Source organism: Temnothorax curvispinosus, unplaced genomic scaffold, assembly GCF_003070985.1.
Source record: "Temnothorax curvispinosus isolate PA1 unplaced genomic scaffold, ASM307098v1 QBEX01015975.1, whole genome shotgun sequence".
NCBI lineage: Eukaryota > Metazoa > Arthropoda > Insecta > Hymenoptera > Formicidae > Temnothorax > Temnothorax curvispinosus.
The window spans coordinates 233,552-243,965 of NW_020225755.1; the positions used below are offsets into that span (position 1 = coordinate 233,552).

Here is a 10,414-nt window from a genome sequence, read left to right on the forward strand (position 1 = left end):
AAAATAACGCAATTTTTTTATGTATTATAATTTTAAGAAAAAATACATTCTATTATCAATAATTAATGCATAAAATAGTTCTTTATTGTTATAATTCTTTATTATTATAACTTTATAATTATTCTTTATTATTTATGATGCAATTCTGTATTTAGCTTATTATTATAAGCTTAAAGTAGAATACGATATAAATTGCCAGATAAATTATCTATTTTCGTTTACTGCTTCAATATCGCAATGGGTACATACATAAAGAAAATATATGATGTGCTTTCTAAAGTGGATCGGGCACAGGAATTTTCGGCATACGGCCTTCCATCATATCATTCAACAGCACACTGATCTCCTGCAAGAAAATAATCGATTTAGTTTACTTACGTAACGCCTATAATTAACTAATCTTCTAAACAGGCCAACATTTATTAACTGTTAAACAAAGATAATGACCATTGAGCAAACATTATATACCTCTTCCCGCTGCATTCTGAGTCTATCGATAATAGGCTCGTTAAAGTTAGGGTCGTTACTGGGATCCTCCAAAGTGCTTTCATCGTTCCTCGACACTTGCGGTATACGCGAGACGTAGATCTGTTTGATAGTGTCTAAAATTGCCGATGGTCTCGTTTGGGGGAATTGTAAATCGATCCGTCCGAAGGAATCCATGCCCGCCGGCATCATTAACGGTTTCTCATAATCCGTACACTTGTCCTCCCTTTGCATTTCATTTGGTATAAAGACAGAGTGTCGGAAAAATTAATCGCAAATATATAATTTGTAGGATATAAACGAGCTCTTGATCAACATTAAAATGTATATTAATATTGTATATAAATTGTACGTGTTACGCGCGAAATTTCATCGAAGAACTTACGTAAGTGGAGAACCAAATCCATAATGAGATAATAGATCTTTGAGTCGTCGTATGAGAAATTTATCTTTAGAGGAATAGTAATAAAGACTTGCACCTAGATTATGAGCTATCGCTCTCAGTATTTTTCCAATGAATTCTTTTTTACTCGAATCAAATTCCTATTACACACAAGATAATACACAGAAAAAAATAGATAATAACTGAAATAAATGTATTCTTTAAAATATAAAAATTATTATTTATCGAAATATTGAATTGTCTTTCAAAGTTTGCTGAGAAATAAATGTTAATAACTTGTACACTTTTAAAACTTAACTTGTTAAAATATTTTAACTTTTAACAATTTTACTGATTTCACAATAATTAACTTGAAATTCAATTCACTGCAGCATTTGTTAATTTTATCTTTACTACAACGCAGAAGAAATATACATCATCTTTCGCTCTCTTTGCAATATGTATGTATATATGAATTATACATGTATTAAATACCTTAAATTCATCATATCGTCCACCTATGATGCATAAGTTCATTAAAAACGGGTCGACCCCACGTTCCAATGCCTTTTTTCTATCTGCTGCCCTTTTATCCCGTAATTTTTCAATTGTGTCAGAATCGTAACTCATTTTCAAACCATTTCGTATTACGGAAAGGGCCTCCTCAAAGGACGACCATAATTCCTCTGGTCGCGATAAATCTAGCATTATTAATGACACGGTGTGGTGAGGGGAATGTGTTAATGTGGATCCCGTCATTGCGACAGATACCAAAGAAGAAGCCAAGTGACCCACTTCCCACACGTGCACTATATTTTTTACCTGCAGCAGCATACTATTTAGAAATTTAATTTAAGAATATAGATTGACAAAATATAATAATAAAATAATAGATTAATGAAAATTTTGATAAATTTAATGAAAATATTAACGTTATAATTATATCACATTTATTATTTACATGCTAATTAACTTCACTCTTATATGTAAAATTTAAAACTAATATGTGTTTCTGATTCTTCAGTGTAAAGCAACAAAAATCTATCGTTTATGAATATATTCTCGTAGAAAGATGAATATATAGTTGCTATGTATGTCACTTACTAAACTTTTCACACTTTTGCGGCCAAATGAATAATCCATCGCTATAGTCGGTTTTGGTCTCTCGTCTTTTTCAAGAAATCGATACACCATTGTTGTTTTACCCTAGAAGTGCAATTGAAAATGCAAAGTACGTCACGGTAATGCAGTACCTCCTAATTTCATCACTTACAACTCCCTTGCTGCCAAGGATAATAATGGATCGTTCGTGAGTTTCATTTGGATCAGTCTTTCGTCTGTTCTCTTCTTCTACAGCGAGCCGTAATGCAGTTTCTCGCATAGACTCCTCACTAGAAAGTTAATTCTATCGTAGCTAGTTTTATAATGTTAAAAACATGTGACGTTAGCTATCATTGAATAAATATTGTAAATAAAAAAGGTATATAATTACTAAGTTACTGAATTTTATATTTGTATTAAATAATAATTATACGGATAGAGTTTTTTTTTAATCATTTATTTATCAATTGCAATCATTGCAAAATGAGTAATACTAAATACGATAAAAAGTATTTTTATAAATATTACTCATTAATAGCTTGAGATTATAATTATTTAATAATATATTATAATAATACATATTTTTTTTTTTATAAAACTATAACAATTTTTAATATCTATATAAATTAATCACCGATTTTCTGCAGACATTGTTTTTAAAACAAGATAAAGAATGATATTGAGGACTGTAGTTCTATTCACACGACTCCATGTTTCTTCAGGTTATGGATATGTTTTACTTTTCATTACCATGGAAACGAGGGTAAGCGATCGTTTGAGAAGACCACTGACCACTCCCGTTTGACATAAATTTGTAAATTACTATAGATATATGTATAAGTTCGTAATATGCTTTTTCATATATAATGTAGTGCAACAGAGCACAGTCTGTTTTCGATATATAGCTGTATTGAGATGAGCGCGAAAAATAATTAGTTCCTATTAATATCCAATCTTGGATTACAAAATTTGATAGGCATTTTAGGACATATATTTAAGTAAAATGTAAATAATATTATACTGTTTTTCCAGTTGCAGTGTTATTAATTTTGTATGTTAACGTTTAGAATACATTATGCACGATAGTACAAGATATAATAATTTATATCTACATTAATCACTCTTCTGTGTAACGCTTTAATTATATGCGCGATGATCTAACGGAAAATCATCAGCCTTGGTAAAGAAATCTATCAAGTATGTCTTTGTAATAATCAGCTCTGAACACTTTCATTCATAGTGTCGATTTCTTTTTGATATAAAAAACGTTTTCGGAGTTTTATAATATGCTAACACGTCTTCGCCGGATCATAACGCATAACGCGCGTTCACAAATTTATTTATAAATTAAATCAATTATTATTTGTATCTTTGTTGCATACATTATGTACAACTTGGACTAGATAAAATCAGGAATGGAATGCATCTTACACAATCCGCGATAAGATTCAACGTTTTATAAATTATTACATGCGAGTGCATAGTTTCTAAAATAGTAGTCTAAAATAGTAGAAAAAAATTTTTCACAATTAGGAAAACACATTGTCTTCCATATATAATTAACGAACTATCAATTATACAAGAGTCGCATGTTATTATAAATAACAAAAAAATATTAGTGTCATTAAACATTTTTTTCCTACAGAACTTATGAATGACGAATAGCGCATACATTTTTGTTATAAATTTTTCTTAGGCGCGGACCATACATCGCTACTTTTTAGTTAATTATAATGCACAATTGAATTGCATAATAGATATATATAGATAATTGAAACACTTGTCACATTTTTTAGTTTAATTTTTATGTACACCGTATGCCGTACAATTTGGTTAAATCTGATTACTGATGTGAAACTTTTAGCATGAAAAAATGAATTATAAAGAAACATATAACTTCAAAAATACCGACTGCACACACAGTAAATACAATATCATACAAACAACTTATAAGCTACCACCATTGTTTGGTCCTGTTACCGAAATGTCTGCAAAATGTAACGTTAAATTACAAATAAATAGATGCTGTTTCTCTCTGCAATTTTTTGTTTATACTTATTCTGGGAAATAATATTCTCTCAAAATTCTTATGAATATATCTATGATAGTTTGTGTGTGTATATATACTATATTATACATATATATATACACACTCTACAGCAATTTTGTTTGAACACTATGGTCAGTAAAAGTACTTGGGAGGGAGGTAAACATATTATAATAGATTACTTAACTCATCTACGAAACTATAGTTTTAAACATACAATACTTATTAAACAAATTAATGTTGTTTGAATCAATACGAAGTCAATACGAGCTATGAGATTAGCGTTTGTCAAATTCTTTCTTTGATACTGAATATCCATTTTGTAAAAACAAATTGCTTACTGTTTCTCCTTACATCAAACCAACAAAACTATGCCAACAAATCTGCTAGTTTATCAATAATTATTTAAAGTAGCTCATAATGTTCAAAATTCAATGCAAGTAATATCTCTTTCGCGAAATCCATCAGATAATTGATGAACATTGTTATCATAAGTTGCATATTTCGGATATAATGAGTAATACAAAGGAAGACGAATGAACAGATTTTTTCTCTAGTCACCTCTTTCTATAATATTTCATTGCTTCTATAATGCAGTATATCACTCGCTCTGCATGTTATCTAGTCCATATGTCACTCATCCAATTGTCATTTAACTCTTCGCTCGGTAGAACTTTTAATTTTCTTAAGGCTTCGAGATAAAATGTAAGTTCCGACGTAACCACGCCATGTTGCGGACCACCATTGTTCACTATATTCATCTTAACCAGTTGCTCTCTAAGTTTCTCCTTGAATGATGAATTTACCGTACGGTAAAGAGATTGTACTTCGACAGTAGGCAAAATTCCAGAGACGGCTTCGTGAAGCTTCATTAGATAACTGTAAATAAAAATGAGATTTTAAAAGACGGATATTAGAAATCATAATCGGTATCATAACACTTACCTAGAGATATTTCTGAAAGATTTGGATGGCACTGGAGGTCTTGCTGTCCATTTGGATATTTGTGCGCCTAACAAATTGTCTACGATAGTGAGAATTTTTCCTTCAATTTCACGAACATGCGCACGAATATCTCTTTCGACACTATCTAATAAAGCTACACCTCCACTGATACCAGATGTGCCAATGAGTCCTCGACTTGGATTTTGTTCCGTGAGTGCTGAACAGCAAGTACATATATAAAATATTAAGTAAATCTTTACACATTTAACGTTGCATTTGTTGTTAAACTTTATGTATTTTAAAATTATATTTAACGTAAGGATTCGGCATGTTAAATTACCTTGAAAGTGTGCCTTGACAAAAGGCATAAACCACAATATGAGTTTAAGACTTCGCGCTGCCAATACGAGGATCGTACTTGTGATGGTTTTTAAGCCCGCAACTTGCATTGCGCCCGCACCCAGAACTAGTTGACAACATCGAGAATTGTAGTGTCTTAATAATTCGGCTAGTTGTCTCCCAATAGTTCCAGACAAGGCAACTAACTCACTACCAGTCCTAAAAAGAAATCATATATTATGCAAGACTTACGAGAGCAACGCTTTGTAATCTGGCTTTACCTGCAGTACTCGTGTATCATCTGCATAAGCATCAGAGCAGTTCCAACAACGGCGAATTTTTCATCGCCAACCATGATAAAATTTTCCACGCTCTCATTCTTTATGTCATCCGCGCATGTGGATATCTTGAGCGGAAAACACTTTTTTTCATACACATATGTTACTAATGATTGGAACTCTAATGGTACGTCAGCTTGTTTCCATCTTTCAGATTCCAATAGTAATGTCAACTTAGTTTTGCGTTCATTATGAAAGCGTTGTACAAATTTACTTGCTTGTGCCTATAAAAAACATCATAAATTATACACTGACAGAAGAGTCATTCAATCTGTGACAACGGACAAATAAATTTTAAAAGATGTAATTTGAACAAACGACAATTACCTTAAATGCCGATCGTAACGCGGTACACTGTTTGCCGCAAAGTTTCTCGCAAGCGTATGTGAATTCTTCGACCATATTGGCTAATTGGCAAACTTGAGCGGCCGTTGCTCTCTCGCTCAACCAAGAGCTCTTATCGTTCCACGTTTGACATTCTTTGTCTTCTAATTTATTCAGCGAAACATCACCAATTATCTTATCCTTATCGTTGTGGAATTTGTCCTTTTCATTCGTCCCAGCTGAAAGTAGATTTCCCATTCGCTCGTGGCAATAATCACATACAGAGGTGATCATGTCACTGAGTTTAGTGATCACTCGCGAATGCTCCTCTCGGGTCAGTAATCGATCAGGTACTGATTCGTCAAACGAGCCGTCACATAAACGTCCCGCTGATAAGTCCGCGGTGTCTCTCATTACATCATGAACTGCCTAATAAGAGTATTTAATTATTTTATGTATACATCAAATGCTCCATATTGTTACTAATTGTAAGTGTTCCACAAAGCACAATTTAAAAATTAATAGCAATTATTACAATCTCGAAACATTAATAATCCTAATTACAAAAAAAAGATTTTATATTTGTAGTTAATTTTAAAAGCTTTAGTATTAATTTTAATGCTCAATTACTAGATATTTAATATTAAAAACTAAATCTGTAGTATAATATAATAATAAATAGTATAAAGCAGATGAGATATAAAAAAACATATAAAATGCATTATTAAATATTATATACCTTAACTCGTAATAGAAGAAATGTGAAAGACTGTATAGTGTTGTGGAGCAAAGTTAATCTTTCCGTCAAGGAGAGACCGCCAACTTCGAGCGCTGCCGCTTGCTGATCGCTACAACAATCACTCGCCGCCAGAGCCTCTATCACCCGTTGCTTCGTTAAGGCTCTTATAGTGGTCACGGCTTCCTCTTTGTACGTGTCCACGAATTGGAAATGTTTCTGACGTAGTAGACCAGAAATGATGGAGACCAGTTTATCCTGTTTGTTGAGGACGTACAAATGATCTCACTGGGAAGAGATGTATGGAGGTTCGTTCGCTACGGGCTAGGGATACAATGCGATACAACATTGTCTGCGTACTTACGCCGTCTAAGACGGTATTCTCGTCACCTAACGGTCTATTGAGATCCGCCGTTGCGTATCTTTGAAACTCGGTCGATAGCATCTTGTCCACAAGCTTCTCCATCTCGGTTAGTTGAGAACTTAAATGTCTAAGTAATATAAACATAAATAATTGTGAACGTTTTAATAATCTATTTATCTGTTTGCAATATTTATTAATAAAAATAATAAATAAATAAAAATTAAAAGCGAATAATAAATCATGAAAATAGTTTCTTCAGAATTTCTATTTACCTAAAGCTATGTATTCCGTTCAGTTCCTGCAAGAGAATTTCTTGCGTCGTAGAAATAAGATCTAATGCCGCGACATAATCTGGCGTAGACAACAATAATTGTATCATAGGTTGACTCTGATGTACAGTTGCCATGAGTTTCAATTTTTCTTGAACTAATAATCTATTAGACCTAGCACGTTCCAACCTAAACAGAAAGAGCAAATTTCAAGCTAATTTTTTAAATACACGTATCGTTATTACATTCGCGTTTCTATAAGAAGCACTAGTGTAGTGTACTTTTTAAATAAATGATTTGTATGTCATGTACAAACTTACCGTAAAATTTCTAAAGAATCCTTGACTAGATGGTTATCGACTTGATGAATATTTTTCCTAAGTGCTTTTAAAACCGTAATAGTTTGAGTGAGTTGTTCCATAAGCACATCGTGAGATGTCATTGCATGGAAAAAGGCTTGAGATTTCGACGCGACTTGCTCCGCTATTCGAACTTCCACAACGTCCAGGTAGTGACTGAGCTGTAGCAACATATTTTGTATAACTTAGCAACCAATATTAAAACCTCGGAACCTTAATTTTACCTACGTTTACGCATTATACAATTATTTTTATTTATTTTATAATATGAAAAAATATTTAGATCGAAAGATATACAATGTCAGAGTAGCAAGATTTGTAAACCTCCGCGTGTGTATTCTTTTTTTGCGCTTTTCTTTCGTTTATAATATTTATTCATACCTTCTCTTGCATTTGCTTCACGTGCATAACAATATTGCAATCTTCAGTTAAGAGACCATCTTTCGCAAACGGAAACACAGCATCAAAGTTATCTTTTTGTGAAAGATCTAAGTTTGGAACTAAGAAGATCTTTGGAATGCTAGCTAAATCAAACTGCAGCCGATCTGAAGCAAAAGAAAACAGTTACAGTTTTTAGTAACGAAAAATTATATTGTTTTTGTAACTGAAAACAAATTGAAAAAATCAGCTGTAAGTTTACGTAGTTGACACTATATATCAATCAAAATTTAATATAAAATTATTTAAAAACAAATTGAACTTGTGTATAAATATGTAATGAATCTGATTTTTTAATTAAATTTAATTAAATTCCAAATTAATAAATATATAATATAAAAATAATTAATTCTTTAATTATTTAATTATTAAAATATTTGTCCTTAAAAAGTAAAATATGTCGCACGTGAAATAGAATTTAATCTTATTTTGTGCAGAGGCAAGCTCTTCTTTTATATTTATTTTAAGATATATTCCTATTACTAAATTGTATTCTCCAGTACCTTTAATAATTTATAATATAAATATTAGAAAATCTTACCCAATGATTTCACTTTTTTAAGGTTAGGGAAATTTTGAAGCAATTCATTCGGAGTAGTTGGCCTGCTGGCGTTCAAATTCATACGCGAATGTTTCCGATATCTCTGGAAGAACAAATATAAAATACAGACTATTGCTAGAATAGTAAATGTATTGTAAATTATTAAGAACAATATTTATTATTAAAGAAATGTTATATATTTAGATATATTACACGAATAATTACCCTCGCAATTTTTTTCAGATACATTTCAAAATGCTGCATCGTGACCTCAGGAAGATACGGACTCTTCGGAATGTCCACTTTCTCCACGAATCCATCTCCCCAAGTGCGCGTGAGAAAGTTACTCTGTTTCCCTTTAAACGGATCGTTTAGGACAGCAGGTAGATTTTGCGCGGCGGAATACACGGTCCACGACGAGCCCGCCTCCGATAACTGGCCATTGCTCTTCCGCTGCTGTTGCATAACTGCGTGCTTCGTGGCGTGGGCTATATAATCCTTGTCAGAAACACCTTCCACGGGAAGACTGGTGCATACCCCATTATAACCGTAGAGGCATACGAAAGATCCACCTTCTCTGGAACAATGTTGATCTCTCAAGTGCCTGAAACAAATTGCAAAATAATACACCACGTCATATATTTATAATAAACTATACTTATTAAGACAGCATGCCGCTTCTAAAGCGCTTTACTAATATCGTTTTTCTAAAGCATTTAACATCATTGTTGAGAGCATATAAATGCTTGTGTCACTTGAGGATGTATCTCCAAAGCGATAGACTATTAAAAAAGTGCTGTCTTGAGATGAATTGTTGAATAAAACGAGGTATCGTGACTGATCGACGTTAAGCAGATGGACCCACCTAACGAAGTCTGGAACTTGCTTGAACGTCTGATTAGTGCAATGTTCGCATAATAAAACTGTGGGCACCGTCTCGGACCCTCTCGCGACTTTCGCCATTGCCCCTCGAGCCCCGTGTGCAACCTCAGCTCACCATCGCGGCGTCGTTTCGTTAGCACTTATTTCGCCGTCCGGAGTCCCGGGGTCCTCCGACTTTGAACGCGCACGACCACTTGAGCGATTACACGACACACGTCCCCGCTTTTTACAAAAAAACACGTTTTACGATACACACGTTGGCCAACTCAGAAACGAGACAGCCGGCGTGGCGAAGGTTACTAACTACCGTTTCGCATATGATGATTTCCATCGCTAAATGAAAGATTTATTTATAAACAATGCGTGTCCAGAGTGTGTCAGTGCGTCATCTGTTTCAATGCCTTGCGCACAGTTGATGACTCATAATTCACGTTTCGCATTATGAGTGACTTTTCTAATTAACCCATAAGCACGCGTCACCAGAGCAATCACCAGCGATAGTGCGGTCACGCGCAGACTGAAGACTGAAATCATAGATAGTATATATAGATAGATATTCTTCTTCTTCAATTGGTTGGTTCCCGATCCCCTAGTAGTGGGCTCGTTTCTTGAATTTCATTCGCAAGAGAAACGTGCGGAAATTCTGTTCTTACAGAAACGTTGCAAGTTGATTGGTTAAAAGCCATGCGATAGCCAATCGACTTGTAACTTTTCTGTAAGAGCAGAATTTGCGCGTTTTCATTTTTTTTCTCTCTGATATCAGCATGATTTCCGAATAAAATTTTTTAGTCAGTTTTATAAAAAATAGAGTACTTTTACTTATTCAATTAAAACAAACAACTCTATTACTACGTTTACGCAAG

The 10,414-nt window shown here is 33.3% G+C and overlaps 2 protein-coding genes across 4 annotated transcripts; both read right to left on the reverse strand.

The window, feature by feature from the left end:
- Nucleotides 1–129: 129 nt before the first annotated feature.
- LOC112466178 (cytoplasmic dynein 2 light intermediate chain 1) lies at nt 130–2,685 on the reverse strand. Of its 3 annotated transcripts, none has more exons than XM_025034126.1 (7): nt 2,604–2,685; nt 2,142–2,259; nt 1,973–2,074; nt 1,364–1,690; nt 872–1,029; nt 469–712; nt 130–346 (listed from the first exon to the last, which is right to left on the reverse strand). In XM_025034126.1, the coding sequence occupies exons 1-7, from the start codon at nt 2,618–2,620 to the stop codon at nt 275–277; spliced, it is 1,038 nt and encodes a 345-aa protein (XP_024889894.1). In that variant the 5' UTR covers nt 2,621–2,685; the 3' UTR covers nt 130–274. The 3 variants fall into 3 exon arrangements, with proteins under 3 accessions (XP_024889894.1, XP_024889895.1, XP_024889896.1); XM_025034127.1 differs by having other exon boundaries at nt 2,142–2,282; nt 2,604–2,672; XM_025034128.1 differs by having other exon boundaries at nt 2,142–2,273; nt 2,604–2,669.
- LOC112466175 (vacuolar protein sorting-associated protein 54) lies at nt 2,633–10,051 on the reverse strand. The gene is made up of 13 exons (XM_025034117.1): nt 9,535–10,051; nt 8,895–9,273; nt 8,670–8,772; nt 8,072–8,235; nt 7,652–7,851; nt 7,335–7,520; nt 7,063–7,189; nt 6,702–6,956; nt 5,966–6,391; nt 5,582–5,862; nt 5,302–5,519; nt 4,962–5,178; nt 2,633–4,895 (listed from the first exon to the last, which is right to left on the reverse strand). Exons 1-13 carry the CDS (start codon nt 9,630–9,632, stop codon nt 4,634–4,636), a joined length of 2,916 nt encoding a protein of 971 aa, XP_024889885.1. The 5' UTR covers nt 9,633–10,051; the 3' UTR covers nt 2,633–4,633.
- Between the last annotated feature and the right edge of the window lie 363 nt (nt 10,052–10,414).